At 38.0% G+C, this 22,101-nt stretch overlaps 4 protein-coding genes and 1 long non-coding RNA gene across 11 annotated transcripts; 4 read left to right on the top strand and 1 right to left on the bottom strand.

Moving 5' to 3' along the window:
* Positions 1–192: 192 nt before the first annotated feature.
* Positions 193–3,259, top strand: LOC125500271. Of its 2 annotated transcripts, none has more exons than XR_007277552.1 (2): positions 193–1,321; positions 2,846–3,259. It is a non-coding gene; the product is annotated as an uncharacterized LOC125500271 (long non-coding RNA). The 2 variants fall into 2 exon arrangements; XR_007277553.1 differs by having other exon boundaries at positions 193–1,776.
* Positions 3,260–6,950: 3,691 nt separating this feature from the next.
* Positions 6,951–11,680, top strand: LOC112694880 (homeobox protein Hox-D9). Its single transcript, XM_048653323.1, has 3 exons — positions 6,951–8,856; positions 9,574–9,659; positions 11,129–11,680. Exons 1-3 carry the CDS (start codon positions 8,850–8,852, stop codon positions 11,594–11,596), a joined length of 561 nt encoding a protein of 186 aa, XP_048509280.1. The 5' UTR covers positions 6,951–8,849; the 3' UTR covers positions 11,597–11,680.
* Positions 11,681–16,225: 4,545 nt separating this feature from the next.
* Positions 16,226–17,759, top strand: LOC105684883 (transcription termination factor 3, mitochondrial). The gene is made up of 2 exons (XM_012398587.3): positions 16,226–17,354; positions 17,431–17,759. The coding sequence occupies exons 1-2, from the start codon at positions 16,445–16,447 to the stop codon at positions 17,706–17,708; spliced, it is 1,188 nt and encodes a 395-aa protein (XP_012254010.2). The 5' UTR covers positions 16,226–16,444; the 3' UTR covers positions 17,709–17,759.
* LOC105684884 lies at positions 17,724–20,155 on the bottom strand. Of its 6 annotated transcripts, none has more exons than XM_048653320.1 (7): positions 20,015–20,155; positions 19,453–19,797; positions 19,284–19,380; positions 19,077–19,208; positions 18,602–18,807; positions 18,339–18,538; positions 17,724–18,254 (listed from the first exon to the last, which is right to left on the bottom strand). In XM_048653320.1, exons 3-7 carry the CDS (start codon positions 19,351–19,353, stop codon positions 18,086–18,088), a joined length of 777 nt encoding a protein of 258 aa, XP_048509277.1. In that variant the 5' UTR covers positions 19,354–19,380; positions 19,453–19,797; positions 20,015–20,155; the 3' UTR covers positions 17,724–18,085. The 6 variants fall into 6 exon arrangements, with proteins under 6 accessions (XP_048509277.1, XP_048509274.1, XP_048509273.1 ...); XM_048653317.1 differs by having other exon boundaries at positions 19,077–19,380; positions 19,453–19,600; positions 19,680–19,797; XM_048653316.1 differs by having other exon boundaries at positions 19,077–19,380.
* LOC105684882 (transcription termination factor, mitochondrial) lies at positions 20,144–21,819 on the top strand. The gene is made up of 4 exons (XM_012398586.3): positions 20,144–20,854; positions 20,932–21,028; positions 21,124–21,277; positions 21,415–21,819. The coding sequence occupies exons 1-4, from the start codon at positions 20,144–20,146 to the stop codon at positions 21,791–21,793; spliced, it is 1,341 nt and encodes a 446-aa protein (XP_012254009.2). The 3' UTR covers positions 21,794–21,819.
* Positions 21,820–22,101: the final 282 nt, after the last annotated feature.

The following is a 22,101-nucleotide window of genomic DNA, read 5'->3' as shown; positions in this document are numbered from 1 at the left end:
AAGGGTGAACATATAGGTATATCTAACGAACAATAACATTAAGTCGCAATATTATAAATATTTTTTTATTAAGATTATGGTAATTTTTATTGTTGTTATTATTATTGTTATTAATATTGATATTGTTATTATTATTTTTGTTATTATTATTAATATTATTAATATTATTATTGTTATTGTTGTTATTGTGATTATGATTATGATTATTAGTAGTTATTATTCTCATTATTATTATTAGTTATTAGTTATTAGTTATTATTGTTAATAAAATTAATAATATGAATGCATTGTAAAAGGGAAATGAAAAAAACGCAAAAGAGTAAAGGAACTTGACAAAGAAGATGGCTTGTCAACTAACTTAAATCAATTGATGCTCGGATTGATGTAATTGGAAGAAAAACAGAGCGGTTTCACTTTTTTTTCGTAAATGAAACTTTTTTGTAGCGAGTGTGTACAAAAAGAAATTATTTAAAGGTACGCTTAGAAAAGATATGATTGAACCATGAATTGAGTACGGAGTCGGGTACGACGAAAAGAAATACAAGTTTAGAATTTAAGGCCAGTGTTTTATCCTATAAACGCCGTGTACTCCTCTCATACCATGAAACTCAATTCGCTGCGTCTCTTAACACATATTCTGAATATTACACTAATACATATGTATATACATAAAGATTTATTATTCATAGCTTATAGCTATACAATGTATACCTGCATACACTACTGACTTAAGCCCGGTGCACACGACGCTTGTTTTGCTGCTGGATTGCTTGCTAGATTTGCCGCTGGGTTCAAAGTTGGTTGCGGTGCTGAGTGCTATGATGTCTTCCCTGCGAGATTGGCTTCACACGTTGCTTTCCGCTATGCGCGTTGACTGTGCTGTGGTTATTAAATTGATTCCTTAAGCTGTGGAATTTGTTTGAACAGTCTTTTGCCGTCAAACACTGCTCTTCTTTGTATGCGTCTATTAGGACGTTTATTTGCTCCGAAGACCACTTTTGAGCCCTTGATTAATATTTCAATTAACGAAGAACCGCGAAAAATATTATGATCTTTTCACTTTACGAGTATCACAGAGTGTAAACATTCCTGTTGTAAGCGGCCAATCCGGGCACAGGGATTCACCAGAAATGTTTACAATGGAAAGCTGCCATCAAAGAAAATAGCACACGATCTATCACCGAAGACTAGCACGCGAGCACGCTTCGGAGCCAGCAGTGACGTCACTTTCTCGCCGCGCAGCCAGCAGAGTAGCTATCCTGGGTCCTCGCAAGCAATCCAGCAGCAAAACAAGCGTCGTGTGCACCGGGCTTTATTATAGGTAAATCACTAGTAGGTATATTTCAATCATTACAACACCATCATCGCAATCATCATCATTATGTAATGGCCATTATTAATTGATAGCTCTTTATTTGCCTCCTTCAATTATCGTGTATCAATATTATTGCTATGATCGTTATTATTGTTCTTTGTTGTTGGCTTGATTATCATTACTATAATCGTTATTTTATCATTATCATTGTTATCATTATTATTATTTCTATTATTGATTTCATTGCAACAATTTGCGAAAGAACTTCTTTCCTCTTGGTGTTGTATTGCATTACCGATTTCTTTTGAAAAAAAGTGTTTCGTAGATATCACATGGATGAATTTTTATCGTCCGCGGTATTCATAAATATTTGAGGAGGAAAAAAGACGCGTAATAAAAAAAAAAAAGTGTGGGAAAATATACATTATACATAGATAAACGTACAAGAAATGTGAACACAGGTCAGTTATAATTTTGTCAAGTTAGGACTAGTGTGTTGCTAATTAAATATCATTATTACTTTCGAACTCTACTCAGTTTGATAGATGTAATTTACACACAAGGAAAGATTATATAATATTGTACATTTTACATAGGTAGGTATCTATTTGTTGCGGAAAAATATTGAAAGAAAAAATTGTACTAATCTTGAATGAATATTATTAATATTAACGCTATAGCTATTATTATGATTATGATCATCTTTATTATCTTTATTATTATTATTAATGTTGTTATTATTATTGTTATTATTGTTGTTGTTGTTGTTGTTGTTGTTGTTATTATTATTATTAGTAGTAGTAGTAGTAGTAATTAGTAGTATGTAGTAGTAGTAGTAGTGTAGTAGTAGTAGTAGTAGTAGTAGTAGTAGTAGTAGTAGTATTAGTAGTAGTAGTAGTAGTAGTAGTAGTAGTAGTAGTAGTAGTAGTAGTAGTAGTAGTAGTAGTAGTAGTAGTAGTAGTAGTAGTAGTAGTAGTAGTAGTAGTAGTAGTAGTAGTAGTAGTATTACTATTACTATCATTATTATTATTATTATTATTATTATTATTATTATTATTATCATTATTATCACTATTATCATTATTATCATTATTATCATTATCATTATTATCATCATTATCATCATCATCATTATCATTATCATTATTATCATCATCATCATTATCATTATCATTATCATTATCATCATCATCATCATCATGGAATATTGTAGAATAAAAGTCTTTAAACATATATATGTATACATATAATACGCCTCTGCATTCGCTGCATTGATATTTCACATTTCACCTACCTTGCTCACTTGCAACTTTGCATAACACTTCCGTCAATACCCTCGGGTTGCCTGAATTTCAGGTATATTGATACGGTTATTCTGTAAATCAATTGCAAGATACTTTTCTAATACACATATATACATATTTTACATGTAAATATATACATGTATACATATTTTAACCCTAGGAATATAATTCTGTTCAGTCGACCAAGCTTGTTCCAATACTTATCGATATATCTTATTTTTTTCAGTGCTCTCTAAACAATTGAAATTTCACAAAGTCAGCAATCACACAAAGCTGCCGAAGGGGAAGAGTGCCAAAATAATGACATAGGACTCCTGGAGAATCTTCTCCTTACTTTCGACAGAAAGTGTATTCGAACACCCGCTAGTTTGCAATTCAGAAATACACTATCATCATAGATATATTGAACTATGCATTCACTCACGCATGAGAAATAATCACGTATGAATAACTGATCAAGTCCTCATGTCTTGTACTTATTGGAATTACTAAAGCAATATTGTAATATTAATTGAACATACACCTTGTAAATGATATTCAAACATTTCAAATATAGTTATAAATATTTCGAAAGAATAATTGGTGAATGTACCCTACCAGCATTGCTCATAAATAAACGAACAGCTATTTTCAAATTAAATACTTTATTGTTACTGGTTACACTCCTGCATGAAAGCATGATTGAATGATTGAATACACAGGCAGGTATATGCTGAAAATGAATCCTGTAAGCAACCAGTTGGTCTCCCTATCATACACTATATGAGTAAGATAAAACACACCTGATTGCATAAGCTTAGTCCTGCAAGCAATAAGGTAGTGTCTTGATCAGAAGTTTTGGGAGTAAGATAGAATCCCACAAAAGGCACCTACGGTGCAAAAATGTTCGCCAAGTACATCAAATGTTCAACAGTAACTACCATCAAAATATATCTAATGATTGATTAGAAGAATTCATGAATAACAGGAAAGAAAGAATCCAAATCAATTACTGTGCCAAGTATGTACGTATATGGAACTTTGCTACACGAATAAAAATTCTAGAAAAGATTGGAATAAAAATAAAACAACCCTAATAATTAATTGAAAGATGACGAAATTGGAAAGCAATTAATGAAAAGCAATTCGATGAATCAAAAAACAATAAAGATTGAAAAAATAAATCAAATTAAAAAAAAAAAAAAAAAATTGGAGGTAGTAGGACTTGGCGGGCTATTTAGGAGTAAAAATTCAGAATTCTTGCAGGGCAATATAACATTATCCCGCCAAGAACTACCTACTCCAATTTTTTTTTTTTTTGTAATTTGATTTATTTTTTCAATTTTTATTGTTTTTTGATTCATTGAATTGATTTTCATTAATTGCTTTCCAATTTCATCATCTTTCAATTAATTATTAGAGTTGTTTTATTTTTATTCCAATCTTCTCTAGAATTTCTATTCGTGTAGCAAAGTTCCATGTACTTGGCACAGTAATTGATTTGGATTCTTTTTTTCCTATTATTCATGAATGTTTCTAATTAATCATTAAATATATTTCGATGGTAGTTACTGTTGAACATTTGATGTACTCGGCGAACTTTTTTGCACCTTAGGTGCCTTTTGTGGGATTTCATGACTTTTTGTATGTTCTCAAAGAATATTGCAGTATTGATTACGGTTTCTTTAGTATCCTATTGTGGTAAGATGATCATCGGGTTAGGAAACATTCAGTTACTACCACATCTGAGTTAAGCAATTATCAAAAGATTCCGTAAAGTACTATGCTTTTCTATTCTAACGATTAGTCACTTTTGAGTTCATATACATCAGATCATGTGTCCAATTTGAATGGAGGCTTGATAGCTGCTATTTTGCGAATTGGCTTACAGGGTTTTTGGGTTCACTAGGTGTATTTGTGCAATTATATTTATCGCTAGGCGAGCGTTATAACCTTCTTGCTACCATTGAGTAACTATACTTCGTACGTACGTACTAAAGTATAGTTACTCAATGTTGCTACTTGGTAAGAATTAGAGACCCTTTACTGTCAGTAAAGGGTCTCTAGTAAGAATATGGCGCAAGCCGGAGCAGTGACCAGTCCAAACCGAGGCTTCCCTTCTATACTATTTTATGTTGGAATTGTTCTGGATTTTCAGATGACGTAGCAAACGTACGACGACGAGAACGGCGGTGCTTAATCGTGAAACGATCACATCGGTGATCAGAGATTATCACATCTCAGCTGTCCGATGACCAATTTTAATGCAATTAGGCTTAAATGAAAGCTCGTCCCTAATTTATATCATGAAAGGGATTCCACATTTGCTCTAATATTATAAATATGGGAGCTATTTGATGAAACGCGAACCCAACTACGCTTTCCTGCTCTCCTAGTGGTATAAATACTCGGTAGTCCGCCCGTTCTTTTTAATGTAGTACGTACTTGGCGCGAAACTCTACCGAGTCTCTTGATACAAAGGATTGAAGGCATGCACATGATGAGGCACCAGGTTTCGGACCACCTCCTCGGCTTTCATGTTCTCCTGATACAAATACCTACTTTTGGGCAAACTTTCAATTTTCAGGGCCGGTATTCTAGAGCTCTACATTATCATTTCCGGTTGTGATGTATGATTTGATACGCATGCATGCATGTGATGATGTATCATATATCACCAACAATGGATATCATCTAATGATGCATACAGGGATGTAATCATTGATAACTGAACAATCGCGTATTGGTTACGATGAGTTTTTATTAATAAATTAATCGTCAAGAATACATATTGAGACTTTGCAATGGACAATATAAATTCATTTTTGTATACTTATGACTAATGCGTTACAAGACTATGGACGATAGTTTCATTTCAATTAACATAAAATTATTCATTTCTTGTTCTCTAAGATACGAGACGTATACATTATAATTCATTCCTACATAATTATCCACTTGGAACACATGATGATTCGATGTATAAATCACCAAAGTACAGGATTTGTATAGTCCAGTGGTGTAAATGCATCAAGGATAGTCCTGTATTTCCTATGCGGGTGCGGTGCCACTGTTGCTTCAGAGACTGCCCAATGCTCTCCTGAAAAATAAAAATGAGAGAGAGGTAAGAAAATATGATGGAACTTAAGTAGCTTGTCGGGTCTTTGTCCAGGAGGATTTCAGCAGAAAATAGATCCCCTTGGAGTTCACCGCTAGCATCTGGTACGAGTCCTGTTTGATCTGTGTCTTCTATACATAGAATAAAACTTCCTAGGTTTACTTCAAGCGAATAAATAGCTGAACAGAGCTGTACAGAGGCCTTCGAGATGCAGGTAACCTGAAAACGGAATCGAAGTGAAGAGAAACACATCGATGAGAAGAACAACGAGTTCCTCATCTCTCGACTGACACGTGAATGTTTTTTAAGCCTGTTGAGCTCAGGGTACACCAAACTTGCACTTCTTGTGTTCTGTACGACCTTTTGGAAATCGTTTCGAGGTTCAAGGAGGAGAGTAGAGTATGGCTGCACATCGTGAGTGTTGCCGAATGTCACTAGGAGATTATAAATTAAATGAATTCTCTGATCTGGGGGGTTACGCGCAAACGTCAGTTGCGCGTGGAGCCACGCATGTCAAGGTGAACCAGAGCGACCATCAAAGTGCCAAGAAATGCCACCCAGCTACACCATTCCAGAATTATTCCCTATTTTTTCTTGTTTTTCAATTAATTTTTCAATTACCCTATCTTTCCCTGACCCTAGAGGCGCTTTATAATATGAAACTCAAGTAACACCATCCCGGATTTATTCAAAATTTTATCCTGATTGTTTCCGAGTTTTTGAGCTTCCTATACTTGGCCCCTACTTATGACGAATTAATTCAATAGGAGTTGCAAACGTTTGTTGGTCGTTTGTTGGTCAATGATGGTCTAATCATTGAGTAACTATACAAGTATAATCACGACAATTATTGACTAGTAAAATCATAAATACATTGACTGTGTATTATGGCTTAGCGATAAGAAGACACTGTGATTCTGTTGAAAATATGTCCAATGCCATTTGGGCTTCTTATTATCATAATTGCTCCACTGACGACAATCCTCAACACGATAAATGCGAGTCTGAAGAAGACTCGTGGTGTTCTTGGCAGAAAGCGCGAGCCTTGGGCACATTATCAAGCTACGAACATGATTATCAACCCTTACCACCTGATGTTGCTGAAGCTATACTTCCAATTTATACAGATCTGAGCAATGAAAAATTATTAGAAAGATGCGTTGGTGGTTTCACGCAAAACAATAACGAAAGTTACAATCAGCTGATATGGAATCTGACTACGCGAACATCTGACCTTGATCTGACCACAGGTCTGTGGATCTGACGTTGATCACCTTCAGCCTTCATCCACCCACGATCTACCACCATGTTGAAGTGGCTTCTGCAAAATCACCCATAAACTGTTGAGCGAGATAGAAGCGCTAGTATAGTTACTCAATGCTTTAGCCAAAACTATAAATTATAATTACGAAATGGTTTTAATCGAATTATTAGGAAAATATCCGAATTCTCCGGTTACAAATAGGCTATCAATCACCGACAAACAATTCCGCGTCAATTTGTGCAAAAAGGGGTTAGAAATTTTACTATCGGGGGGCTAACGGAAAAAAATCCCTAGCCAATTTAATTTCGTTGATTATAATTAAACTAATTACCATTAAACGTTTTAATTAGACCATTGAGTAACTATACAAGTATAGTTACTCAATGATTAGACCATCATTGACCAACAAACGACCAACAAACGTTTGCAACTTTTATTGAATTAATTCGTCATAAGTGAGGGCCAAGATAGGGGGCTGACTTTTGGCGATTTTTTTTCAATTTCTAAAAATTATTTTTCATTTGTGCCACCCCTGTCAGGGTATGGACACTGAATGCTCCCCTCCACTCCTTATTCAAAAGCAGTGGACCAGAGCGATACCACAACAAACAGGCAAAACTATAGTCATAAAATTATTTTTAAGTTGCATAACTGACGTAATGAAGTACCCTCTGATGCCCGTTTTTAAAGTTAATTAGCTTTTATATCAAGAATTGTGCTGTGTGTCAACAAAACATTTTAATATTAAATGCTGAGAATTGAACACGGAAAAAAAAATTGGCTGTCCCATGATACTGCAGCTTTGCTATCGTAACATTATTGAATATATTTTCTATTTAAGTAAATGATAAACTGTTAGAAGAAGGTTTGGTTTGATTCGGAATATATCAACAGAGGTCTCTGTAATCAACATTTACCAACTACTTAGTAATAACATAAAACTCCTAAAATATTTTTAGTGAATTTCACTTATTTTATTGGTACTGGCCTGGTCCACACCGATGAATAATTTAGCTACAATACTGTTGAGTGTCCATACCCTGACCCCTGTGTGGTACGGTTCTTGAAATTAATTGTACGGCCCTATTTCTAGGCTCCGCCCCTAGAGGGACATGTGACCGGTCTTCAGAATACAGCTAGCGTTATGTGGCGGAATTTTCATGAACTAAAATCCCAGGTTTCTTGCCCCTTGACGTTAGGCCATGTGATGCGGGTCGGAGATGTATTTCGTTGACCGAAGATTGCTAAAGACAGTCAACGCTTAAGGGTGTCCCAGCGCCGAGCCCGAACTCCGAAATGAGTTTAGAAACGATCGCAGCACACCTGGTGCTCATCACGCCAACCACGTTGATTTCAGAGCAGTCGGTATGCCCAATATTCGATGGGTAATAGTATCACTGGCGCTCATTCCACTCATATACCTAATATTTTTCGTCATGATTCAAAACTGTATGAAAATACGGAATATCACTTTGTTGAATTTTTGATTTTTAAACTAGTAAAAAATTGTAATGCTACTAATCAATGAATTGTTTGCATTCGATAAATGTTAAGGGTGGTATAATCCAAATTTATGTATAGCCCATTCTGCCAGCGGGGCAGAATGGGGTAACCGAAACATTTTGAAAAAATTGTTTTTGAAATGATCGAAAAGGCCGTCAAACATCATTCTGGATTCGGAATTTTTTTTTTCTCACAGTTTCCTCGAATACCCCATTTTGCCCCGCCTTTCCCTAATTATCAAATTTTCCTCCGATAACACACCTAAATTATGCACCCAACTGAAACTTTCTACTACCATCGGTCGTGTAGTGGATAAAAACATCTAAGTGGATAAAAAAAAACAAAAAAAAAAAAGAAGAAAACATTATGTCTGGTGAGTAAATAATACTGTTTTTACATTTGATTTACGCAATTATAATTTTTTTTTTTTCTTATCTTATTGCGGTCGGATATAATGTTTGCTGAGCGCTTTTAGTGCGTGCATGTCAGGGCAGTCACATCAGAAAAATCATTTCATTTGTTAAAAACAATTAGAATTTTCAATGATTTCCGGATGAATAAAGTTTTTACTGAAAGCTTATTCCTTCACCTTTAAAATGCGCTATCAATCATCTTTATACGACAGATAGAACCGGAGATAATAATTTTTGAAGCTTACCGGGCGTTATTTTGTATCAAAATTAAATATTTTCTAACTTTCGTAAGAAAAATATTTCGGACAAATGCTGAAACACGTATCGGCTCTTTTTCAGTATATAATACGAGAAAAAAGTTTCGTCTGATTTGAAAAATACGAGGTCAAAAAAGCGCTAAATCTGTCCGGTCTGACGTGGAATTGCCCATATAGTAGTACCTATCTGGAGCTGCAGCTATAGAAAATGAAAGAAATTTAGAATAATATCGGCACGTTACGGCGTGAAAAGAAAGAGAAGGAATGTAAATGTTTGAGATTTTTGTAATGATATTCCAATGAGGTCCCTGATCAGCGTCGATATTTGTACAGCATGATTTGCCGTGGTTCGGTTTTTATGATTGTTGGTCGAAGGTGATGTCGCAAAATCATTGATTATGACATGAAATAAAATTTCAGATATGGAAGCTAATGTGGCGCCTGGGTGCAGCGGAGGCGGCGGGGGCGGCAGGGGCCGTGGCGGGGGCCTCAGCAGGAGTGCGAGTGTGAGTTTATAGGAAAAATTGAACTACGTATTACATATGTATAAGGGGTTTTGCGTGAAGTCGACCAATGATTTCCCCTCACCAATTTTCATCAGGTACATACATTTTTTCCATGAGTGTTCACACTCTCCGAAGGGCATTGAAATCCTTGCAACCAATTTTGAAAATGTGTTGGATATTTATGGTTAGGCACGCGTGATATGAATAGTCATTTCTTATTGTTTTTAAATAAATGCCAAAGATACTTCGTTCAGAGACGAACAACTCGGGCTAAATTTCCCCAATCGGTGATTTTTACTGGTAATCTTTTCTCGCTGCAAAAAGCTAGAAAATGATTAGCTACGACGCGCATATTCCGCATACTTGAGTACCGAAATTTATTAATCACATGATGTATTATTATTCTTTACATTCTATTTGTGGGAAAATAATACATTGTACATCGAGTGAGAGAAATGGGTGATTCCCAACGAGTGCGGAGCTTGCCGCGCAAGCGCAGCGAGCGCGGCATCATCCGTGGGAATCACTGGCCTCTCCCGAGGTGTATGTATGAAAACGAAAAAATTCTGTGGAAAATTGAAAAAGAAGAATAAAAACAAAACCAGTTCGAAAGTATGGTAATGATTTGAAAGTTGGCTTCCCCATGTATCGAAGAATTACCATGGTTTTTATTCAGTTATTCTTTTTCACGGGGGACTGATAAAAAAAAAGGACGACCACGAAAAATAAATATTGGAATTACTTTTTGTCATTGGAAGAATAAATAAAGAAGAATAAAGAAGAATACTCTCTGTCTCTCTCTTGTTAATAAGATAAGATTATGACGTGAAATCTTTCATAAGTGAATCAATATAGATTCTTTTTTAAATAGTGTTCATTTTATGTACTTTGAGATGGAAATACCTTCACACATTAAAAAATGAGAACATAAAGCTTTCTATAGAAATAAGGTTTCTTGCTATTTAAAAATTCGAAAAACTATTCGAAATATTTGACTTTTAGAATTGTATTTTTTTTTTCAATCGATCTGCCGTAAAAATAAACAAACAATGTCAAAGAAAATGTAGAAACAATAATTTTCAGATTTTTGGTGACCAAAAGTAGGGTGGACCGTTACCGGAAGTAGACTTGAGCTTTTTCTCGTAAAAATCAAAACTGGCTACCTGTTTGACATTATATAAATGCAACAATATATACAACAGATCTTAGAATTAAAAGCAGTTTTCGGTGTGAGGATTATCGTAAAAGGATTTATGAAGCTGATCGATAATAGTGAAAGGAAATCATTGGGAGAGTTGAAAACCGTAATAATACTCCTTGATAACGATACTTGGAACGTGATTGTTCTGAATATTGCGTGGGTTTAGACATTATTTTACTATCAATGTGCTTCACAGTCTACAAATGCTCGTAGTTAGATTTGATAAGACTATGCTTTTTATGCTAATAATTCAGTTTTTGTTTCATAGGAGTCTGACATCAGCCGAAGTGGCGGTGCTCCCGGGCAGGGGCCGCGGCGTAGCCGTGGCGGTGGTAGAGCTGCCAGGCGGGCGCGGCACCGCATGTTCTACCACCGCGACAAGGCTGCGCCCGTGGCCCCTGCAGCTGCCGAAGGGCCGACAGCGGCGGCCATAGCGGCAGCAACAGCAGCAACAACAACAACAACAGCAGAAACAACAGCAGCAACAACAACAACAGCAGCAACAACAGCAGCAACAACAACAACAACAGCAGCAACAACAGCAGCAGCGCCCGCGCGCGGCGGTCGGGGCAGGATGGCGGCGAGGGGCCGGCTGCGCATCTCAGCCCACAGGGGACAGGGGCGGGGGCGCGGATCCAACCCCCCGCGCGGCGGCAACCCACCGCGGGGCGGGGGTGTTTTTATATACGGCCGGCACGTGGCCGTTTACCATAATTATTACTACGGCGAGCAGTAAACGGTCACGTGTCGGCCCGTAGTAAAAAATAAAAAATTTAAAAAATAATAAGTTGTTGCATAACTATCCTGAAAATATGTGAAATCCCTGAAATAACGAACTCCAGTTTTCATCTGAACGCAACGCAAATAAGCCCAATATTCAACATCTGGGCATTACCATGGTTCAAAATGTCTGACGTTCCAAATTTGGATGTGATGTCGTACGCGAAGGTCGCTCATTTCGAGTTTCACGTTGAACTCCTGAAATTCGAATAGGATGAGAATATTTTCATTTTTTGTCAATTGGCGTAAAACCGGGAGGTTGAAGGGCTGGCACATCGGCGGCCGGTAGCCGCTTGTTTGTATCTTGATCAACATCTTCGGGAATTTCTCTGACGTATTTTTCTCAATTTCAAGCAATTGTTATTTCGAAATACCGGAATGGTGTAAGTACGAAAGATTTTCAAGAGCATAAATGTCATCAGAAAAGCATTCTTCGAAATAAAATTTTTGTATGAATTGAAAACAAATATGAGCCAAATTCCGCCTATGTTTCTGTGAGTGGGAGGGTGTCTATATTCTCCACAGACTATTTGTGATTTTTTGCTGAATCTCAAATAAGCACCTTTTGTTCGAAAACATTCATAGCTCCGGAGGTGATGATTTGAAAACTCAGCACAAAAAATTCGGAGCTCTCCAGAGGTAGGATGGTAACATATAAAATTAAAAACGAAATCTGAGATATGAGGTCTGGAGCCGTGTCAAGTTGACGTAGATAGCCCCATGTATAATAGTTATGTGCCGATAAAGATGGGATTCGGTTCTTAGAGCACGCTTGACGAGCGAGAAATCTTATTTGAGCACCCCTGCTGATGTCGCTCAAAACGTTGCGGCAAAGTCGTGAACTGTTCCTACGCGACTTTCAGTGACGCAGGCTAGAAAAACATGGCCGCGTTCACGATTTGTGTTTCGGCTCACATATTTGGTTTTAAGTCGCCAAATGGCAATAATCTGCGTTGTAATTTTTCCAAACGGTCGACAGGATTAGCATGCAGGGGGCTATGATCCGTTATTCGGTGCCTTTTCCGTAAATTGTGCGTTTTTCGTGTAATTGTGGTTCGCGTCCGTGTGACAGCTGATCCGCAGCCTCGCAAAAATAAATCAATTACTAATTCAAACTAATTTTGTTCGTTTGTACCTGACGGTAGCCCCCTTCACCACACTTCAATGAGTTGTCCCAAGCAGTTTCAGAGTGATCTGTTGTTTTATCGAGGAGTTATTTGAAATATGCGATTGCGTTCACACGGACGCCACATAACTATGGAAAAATAAGCGGTGGTGGGGGTCGCTGGGACAGCTGTGAAGTTGGCCCGCTACCTTGGCTTTTTCAGATAAATTCCTAATTGCTCCGCTATTTCCGCTGATTGCCCCCTTCTGGTTTAGGAGAAAAAAAAATGAAAACGAAATGACTATTTTTGGTGGTGGGAGTGGTTTAGCGCAAATTCCATATTACGTACTATGTTGAACCAATACAAATACAAAACAAATACAATACAAAGCTTTATGCCATGGCCTGACGTCAAGGGACAAGAAACCTCGGATTTTAGTTCACGAAAGTTCCGCCACATTGCGCTAGCTGTATTCTGAAGACCGATCGCGTGACCCTTTAGGGGCGGAGCCTAAAAATAGGACCGTACAATTAATTTCAAGGGTCGGCACCACCCAGGGGCGGCATAAATGAAAAATAATTTTAAAAATCCGAAACAAATCGGAAAAATTAGAAAAAAATTGCGAAAAAATCGGGAATATTCTATCTATGGGTTCAAGCTTACGGTCCTCTCCACGACTATATGCTCAGGCGTCAGAGCATCTTGCCGCTAGTACGTATGTACGTAATACATACATTGTATACATACATATGTACACCAAGTGTGTTTGACAACGAATTCAGAGCTACATAGAAGTGTACTTCTTTGGATCAAGGTGATGCCAAGGATTTCGGGAAAAAATCGACCGCGAGATGGAACTAATATGTAATGTAAGGCAACCGCGCGCTGTGCGATAGAGTGGGCGGAGCTTATACGGTTCAGATCGTGGTCGGGTAAAATAGGTGAATTTCGAGTAGCGCGAAAGGCAGCTGGCGCCTGCTTTAAAATTGAGAGAAAAAATGAGTATGACAAACCAGTCAGAGAAAAACGTTTCGATATCACAAAAATATGATTATAGACATACGGCGCAAATTAAACTTGGGTCAGCACATTGAAAGAATGAAATACTTACATTTAGCTCGACTCATTAGATTCGGCTTGTTTACTTAATTATTTTACAGTTAGAACCCACTCTTGGCTAATGCTCAACTGACATTTATACATTAGATATTACATGAGTATGACAGATAAGATGTTTGTGGAACCTGTATTTTAGTCTGGGAAAGGAGCTCAGGTTGATGAGAAATCTGATCAGGTTGACTTTCAATGACGACAGGTGACAACGGATTAGACAAGAGAGGGGCTTCGATGTTGGGGGTACCATTCAAATCTATATTTGTATCAATAGCTGGAGAATATCTAGAAGTAATGTCTAATGATGGATTTGGTTGTATCGAGGAATAATTCCCTGGGACTGCTGATAGATTTGGAAGAACAAGAGAAGGTAGTATAGCACTATTCTGACCGGAATCTCTGTCAGGCTCAAGCGAATCAAGCGTAAGTTCTATTTGTGAAGCATGCTTTGGAATAGCGGATACTTTTAATTGCTATTTGTTACGATTTACCATGAGATCCGTCTTCTCGAAGTGCTCTGAACACAATCTCTTTTCAATTAATTGTTTTGAGCTTAGCTCAAGGAAATTATCGTTCCCTGAGTGCAATATCCAATCCAACTGACTGTAAGTACGAAAAGTAAATTGCCAAATGTGTTGTATTGAAATCAATTGGGTTGCGTTATTTTTTCATCCATAATCAGTTATTTTGTTATTATAATTCCTCATAAATAGAATTAATATGGCAACAATTATTTGATTTTTTATTGCGAGATATCAAGTGTTAGATCTTGTTGTCTAACGCATCGTTCAATGCCTATAGGTACCTGGAAAAATCTTTCCATTGCCTGAAATAATGTGACAGCTTGGGGAATTCAGTCGGATATTTTTAATTTCGCCAACCGAAGTCTTGGAATAGGTCAAAGAGATACAGGAGATAACCAGACGATCAAAGGAAAGTATTTGTAATGCTATCATACGCTGCCCATAAGGGTCTGAATTTGTTGCTCATTGGAAGAAATGGTAATTGTTTACTTTATCAACCCGTCCTCGCAGGAGGTGGAGGTTTTTGGAGGTTGTAGAGGAATGTGTCTTTAATTAGATGGTGGTCGGGTAGCAAAGATCATTAGGTGCATCAAGTAGCCCGGTACGTAAGCGCGTTTTTCACCCTTGATGATCTGGTTAGGGCTGGATTGTGTGTAGGCGCTTAAATAGCGTACGTCCTTAAATTATAGTTCGAAGTCGCTCGGTATTTAAGCGCCTAGACACAATCCCACCCTAACCAGGAGATCATCAAGGGTGAAATACGCGCTTGCGCACCGGGCCACTTGGCTACGGGCCGGGCACCTAATCAACGAATTCAGAGTAGGTCTGAATTCGTTGCCCTAATGGTCTTTGCTACCCTCACTCCCTGTGAGGATGTGGTGATAAAGTAAACAATTACGGAAGAAACAATGTGAAGTTCTTATAATAGATAAATTTCGAGTAAATTCTCGATTCCTTTATCTCGCCAAGACCGACCCATTACTGAAAATACCGAATCTCTCACGACAGTGAATTCCCGCCGAAAAACTATTTTCAAGGAATTACGATCACACAAGAATCGACTTCAGCATTTACAAAACACAAGGCCCGTGTCAAGATTGCTAAAAAAAATGCATAACTGATGATGATAAAGGTCGCTAGGAGATTTTAGGAGGTAAAAATGAGTAGGATCGATGGAAGTGGATATCTCACATGCATTCATCTCGAGGGAAACGGTGGAAGGATAGGTCTGGTCGTTTCTTTTTGGAGTTTGTGCATCCTTTATAGGCACACAAATTCAGCGGCATGTCTGTAGGAGTGTAAGGAGAAATAGGAGTGATAGGAAAAGAAACTGATAATTTGTTGAAAATTAGTAAAAAGTACGTAGAACTTGGCAGAACCAACGCCGATTTATCCAGAACAATGTTCCCGCCAAGCGTAATAAAATTGCACACGGCCCTCTCCGCAAAACGCGATGACAAAACAATCTCGCGCTCACGTGGGTCAGTAAGACGGATATATGTGATTCCGTGATTACGACAGAGAAAGAATAAGGAGGAGGCGGTGCTTATGGATGCTCTCTTTGTGTATGATATAGGAGTACGTCCGTGTGCTACACACGCTTAAAATTGCAGTGGCGACACAGAGTGGCTGGGGTAAGTACTACGCCGTATTACCCCAAGCTGTCAAGCATCACCCCAGCCAATAGAAGTACACTTCTATGTAGGTCTGAATTCGTTGGTGTTTGATGTTGACCCTCCTAGCGGCCAAGCGCGTCGAGTTAAATCGGACAACCTTCTACTGCCGCCGGCCGCCTCAATTGCCGCCAATGAGCATTCGCCTTTGACGATCACGATGAGCCTTCATTGGCGCTCGTTGCTAGCGACTGAACTGCTTAGAGTCAGCCAGTCAACTGCCAGTCGATAGTGAACGTGCTAGTTTTTGGGGTTATTCAAGCACACTTTTTCTGTTGGATATACGAAGCTAGCTTTACAGCCGAAAAAGTTATTCACATAGTTCTTGGCTGTCAAAGCCTAGTCCAATCCCACACATTGTACAGAAACATCCTACTTGACCTACAAAATGTCCCTGTCACGTCACTATCATGTTGTGTGCTGGTGTTCGAATTCTCTGTACGCTCAATTGCAGAACACAACAACAGGGATAGCAAATTTTAATAGATTATTATTTCCTAAACCTCCTCCTGAAACCCAACTTAGATATTTCAGTTGGACAGTATCAAATTGGAGCAGAGCACCAGATATTTCTTCAGACTTCAGTAGGGAAACCATTTCGCCAACTACCTTACATTCTTTACAATTTGAAAACCTAGACCAGAATTTCCAAAACTTGGATTACTTGGTCGATGTACAAGAACGAAAACTCAAACCACTGGAAGAATGTACAGAAGACTTGTCTTACATCACTCCAGATTTTCCCGTGTCTTTCAACTTTGCTGGTTATGCCAACAAGTCTCCGATGATTCAGAAACTTGTACAGTTGGGTGTAGATTTTTCAAAACTGGAACGAAGGAAGGGTATTATGAAGTTTCTCCTACCCTTGGACTTTGAGAAAGATATGAACTTGCACCTAAGATTCTTAAATGATTGCGGAGTCTCTGTGGATCAACTGGGATATTTTCTTACCAAAAATCCGCTTATTTTTAAGGAAGATTTAGATGATCTTCACACCAGGATTCGATATCTCCGAGCACATAAATTCACTCTGGAAATGATAAGCAGAATTGTTGGTCGGAATCCATACTGGCTCATGTTTAGCACAAAACGGATTGATGCCAGACTCGGATATTTTCAGAGAAACTTCTCACTCAATGGTCGTGACGTTAGAATACTGGCAACTAAACAACCGAGACTTATTACTTACAGTTTAGCTGCTGTTCGAGAGAATATATTCGCCGTTGCAGAAGAGATGGGATTTTCTCAGGATGAACAGCGGCAAATTCTTTTGGAACAACCTCAGATTTTCATGAAAAGTAAGGATTAAATTTTTTAAGTTGGTATCATTAGGACTATTCATGCCTTAATGCCTTAATCATTACTCATTTTCAGGCCGATCACACCTTGTCGAGTTGTTTGACTTTGCGCACAACATAATGAAACTCCCACATGATATTATAGCAGAGCAGCCGCATATTCTCACCTGCAGATTACACAGGCTCAGACAGAGACACATGTTCCTTGTCACACAAGACAGGGCGCAGTATGACCCTCAAAAACCAATGTACGTCTCGCTAAAAGCTCTGGTCAGCAAATCTGACGCAGAGTTCAGCATGGATGTTGCCAAAACGACAGTACAGATCTTTAACATGTTCTTGAAAACGCTCTAATTAATATTCATGTAATTACTAGTAAATAAATAAATTTATTCAACTAGCAAATACAATAGCTTAATTGTAATATAAGTAGTATCGGACAAATGATCTAATAATCATTGCAATCTTAAATAATAATTCAGACGTAGTTTATATATGATAAATCCCTTAATAAAATGATCAGTAAGTTATTTTTATAGAGAAAAAAAACTTTGTCGGAGATGGTTTAAGAAGGGAAAATAACCCACAGTCATGATAAGAGTAAGGACATTCACACTATGATTATAAACACGAGCAATAACAAAAATAATAATCATTCGATGATTACTACAATATTATTAGCAGTCGTAAAGTTGGCCGACCAACTCGAACATTTTACAATTTCGATTTTATCAATCATTTGGTGGTCGATTGGTGGTGTTTGGTAGTGCTCCGTCTACACGCTTGTCGAAGAGGGTGTGGGGGTTCAGCAAGCCACCAGCTTGAGGGAATAAAAGGGGAACTTTCGGCAGTGGTAGGAGAAAAAAGATCTCTTCCTCTGTTTTTGTAGGGTCCATTTTTCTAGCTACGGGAAATTGTGCTCAGTATTCCCCAGGTTAGTGATTCGGATTCGCTATTACTTCAAAGACAAAAAATTATACTCACATGAATTTATAATTATAGCATACTACAGCCAATACGACAATTGAGTGGAAGAATTTGTAGTTATAGTAATCCTTTGTGCAATCTGACGGAGCCAGGATTGATATATGGGTGCCATCCATCGCTCCAAAGCAATCGGGAAATCGCCATCTTCTTAGAAAGCCATTGGATATAGCAATCTTTTTTTTTCCTGTTTTTGGAAACTGTATCTATCTGTAAAATCTGTGTAACATTGCTTCACAAAATTCATAAAATAGATATCCTACTGTACTTTTGCCAATGCCGTACAGATCAGCAACTGTCCGGAAGTCAATATTTCCTTTAAGTACAATCAAGGCCACGGCAATCCTTTTTGGAACGACAATTGCTTGTCTCATTATGGTGTTATTACAAGCAAGGTAGGGAGTCAATTGTTGACATAGGTATTCAAATGACGCTCGTGACAACCGAAATTTTTTTTCAAATCGGTAATCTGAAAGGTCATTATTGGTAGCAATCTGTACATATTATACTGGGAGAATTTTGTATTGAACGCTCAGATACTGACACTGTGCATTGCAACAATTGCTAATTTCCAAGACTTGGTTCTGTAAGTATTGTAACCATTGGCCTGGTTGTGTGAACTGATGGAAAACAGAGCACTTTTGTTAAAGCATCAGTGATTACATTTACATAGTACTCCTCTTACAATATTGCTAACTAATGAATTATTTAATAATATCAAGGATGTTACAAATTTACCAGTATAATGAGAAACACATGTTTCCCAGAATGTTCCATGATTATGGGGACGAAGTTCTCCTCCATGAAGTTCTGCTTCAATCCAACAAGATCTTACAAATGATTTGCGTCGACGACGGCGAAGGGGAAGCGCTATTAGAGTACGATATTGCTGTTTTTTTCTGATGAGCATGAATTTTTCCAAATTTCTTTGAACATAGTCCTCACCTTGGAGTTTTAACCAGTTGACGTACGCATTCAAGACCGTGATCATCATTTCCGGCTGATGATGATCCATGGTGCCGTTGACTGAAGATTTGTTAACCTACAACGATGACAAGCTATACAAGCACGAGTTCGAAATTACGATTCAACGACTATCGATATTTATCGATACCTTGAATATAGCGTGTAGCTGAAGGCACTGTTTTGACTAAACACAGTCTTCAACATCCCCACTTGAAAACTGCGTGTAGATGGAGCACTACGAAAAGCTTGTGGGATGCCACAACTCACCGCTCTGAAGTTGGCGCGTGACGTCAAAACTGACCATATATTAGTTGACACATGAGCAGACCGTATTTTACCGTGGAAGGAAGTTTCACATTTTTTATGCAAACTTACAACGAAAAAGCCAACAACAAGTACGGAGCAATTGGGAGCAAATTGAGAACAATTTTTTAGTACAGCTGAAGACACTATAGGCCCTCCCCGAGCGGGGATTCGAGCTTCGGAAATAAATCTGAAAAAAAAAACGAAACAGCTTTAGTTCTTTCATGAGTAAACGACGCTGCAGCAATTAGAAAAAAAATCGTATTTCGGAGGAGCAATTGAGGACCAATTTTTTGTTACAATAATGAAATAAAAATATTTCAGTCAGGCGCCAACTTCACGGGGGTCTATCGTTTTGACTGAAGCATAGAATAGCACCGTTTAAAATCAATCAAAAACATACGTACTCGGAGATGCTGAATTACACGGATTGCTCAAAGAATATTTGTCATCAATTTGTTTTAATATTTGAAGTAAGGTGATACTTTCGGTGATACGGAAAAAGTAACTCTCGTCATCTTTATTCGTTGACGTCCATGCTGCGAACGGCAGAAATAATGTTAGCTTTTATACGCGATCGACGGTGGCTAGTGGGAAAATGTCAGCGAGTTTTTCGCGAATATCGTCGATATTCTACGGTAGATTGCTCACTGAACAACCGCATAATATCGCGACATTGGACGCTGTCCGATTTCTGTCGTGGTATTAATTTGATATGTTACGTCCGTGCTGTTGCAAGCCTGCCATTATCCATCGAAGTTCGAAGCCCTTCGGAGGTTACAAGATCGACACCAAAATCTGAAACTTTTTCACTACCTACCGAGATACCCGATGCGTCCTCACGTAGGCACTATGAAAATCGTATTATCAAGATCGGTGAAGTAACTCACGTCTTGCAACAGCTTGTTGGCATTCATCACGAAGAAGCTGACCATATTATCAAGGCTCATCCTTTATTTATCACCATAGACTTGGCAGACATTTCCCGTAATTACCATGCATGTATCGACGCTGGTCTTTCCAAGACAACGATTCAAAAAAACCCCGGATTGTTAGCGTATCCACATTTTCTCCTCAGGAATAATATAAGGTTGATCCGTAGCATGAAAATGACAGACATCAATGATACAGTCCCATTGTTCTTCATGGCGCCAACTACGTTGCGGTTATTGTGTGTGCGAATTAGCAGTGAAAATATAGATTGCATTGAACCCAATAGAATTGAGTACCTTGCCAAACAACTTGAGGTAATAGCAGTTTTATCTTTGTCTCTGCCAATCCTTCTCAATCCATCTCTGCTTAACAAGATTTTTTTTCTCCGCAGTGTCCGATGATCGACGTTTATAAACTCTTTGCTGAACGCCATTTCATGCATACGATATCGTTTGCTAAACTTTGCCGTGTATTAAAGATATTGTTGGGTATGGTCAGTTTAACCTCAATTAGTTTAATCATCAATTATTGAGCCTCTTCTATTAGAATTTTCTAAATCTGCTTCTTTCCTGCTACTCTACAGATTGCCATGTGACACGAACAGATATACTCAGGGATGCGTGGGCCTTCAAATACAATCCGGAGGCAATAGCTAAAAGACTACACCGAGTGAAGGATAGTGGTGTCTTTCCTATAAAACCTTGGATGATTCGGTGCACGGAAGCAGCAGTTAAGAGGTCACTTTTGTTGTCTAAATGCTTTTTCATTCTAGCATTACAGAAATTTACCTGTACACAATACCCTCTATGTGCTATGTTTGATGCATTGGTATATTCTTGAATGTAACTAATGTATTCTCAATTTTTTGCTACAGGTTGATTCATAAAGAACAGCAGCGCCGCATCCTATTGGGAGATGATATGACGATTATAGAGAACCTTTCACTCCAATTTAAGTGCAACAAAAATTATATGAGCGATATCTTTGCCAAGTACCCAGAGCTCGCCAGCATGAACATATTGAATTTACAGCAGTTAGCGGACTTTGTCTTGAAAAATGGCTATTCACTAGAGCATGTACAGCGTGTGCCACAGATACTTGTCCAACAGTTGGGAACAGTCCAGAAACGCTTTGACGTACTTGTACACTATGGGCACAAGCCAAACAGCCTTAGAATATTATGTGAAAATACCCAATTGTTCGATGCATACTTAATCAGAGTGAAAGTCAGGAGGCTTTTGAGTGGCAAATAAATAATAATAATAGATGTGATTCCTAATGCTCTGCAAGTAAATTATTATAGTGTACTCAGCGTTTTTGCCATTGACCTCAACATTGCAGAGTTACTTTAGTAGTGGATTTTAGTACATATCACATCAAACTTTATGAATCTTCCTGCAGCAGTCTATCAATCTTTATTATAATTGAGGTAGATATATTGAGTAGCTTTGAAAAGTTTTATATACCCAATGCACCTGTGCTCTACTACACACCTCGATAGTGTTAATAAAAAATTGATTCAAATACTCGTATACCGGATGCTGATAAGTTAGGCAGAACC

Source organism: Athalia rosae, chromosome 3 (genome assembly GCF_917208135.1).
Source record: "Athalia rosae chromosome 3, iyAthRosa1.1, whole genome shotgun sequence".
NCBI classification, from domain to species: Eukaryota; Metazoa; Arthropoda; class Insecta; order Hymenoptera; family Athaliidae; genus Athalia; species Athalia rosae.
The sequence above is the reverse complement of the archived record's forward strand: the minus strand, read 5'-3'. Positions and strand labels throughout refer to the sequence as shown.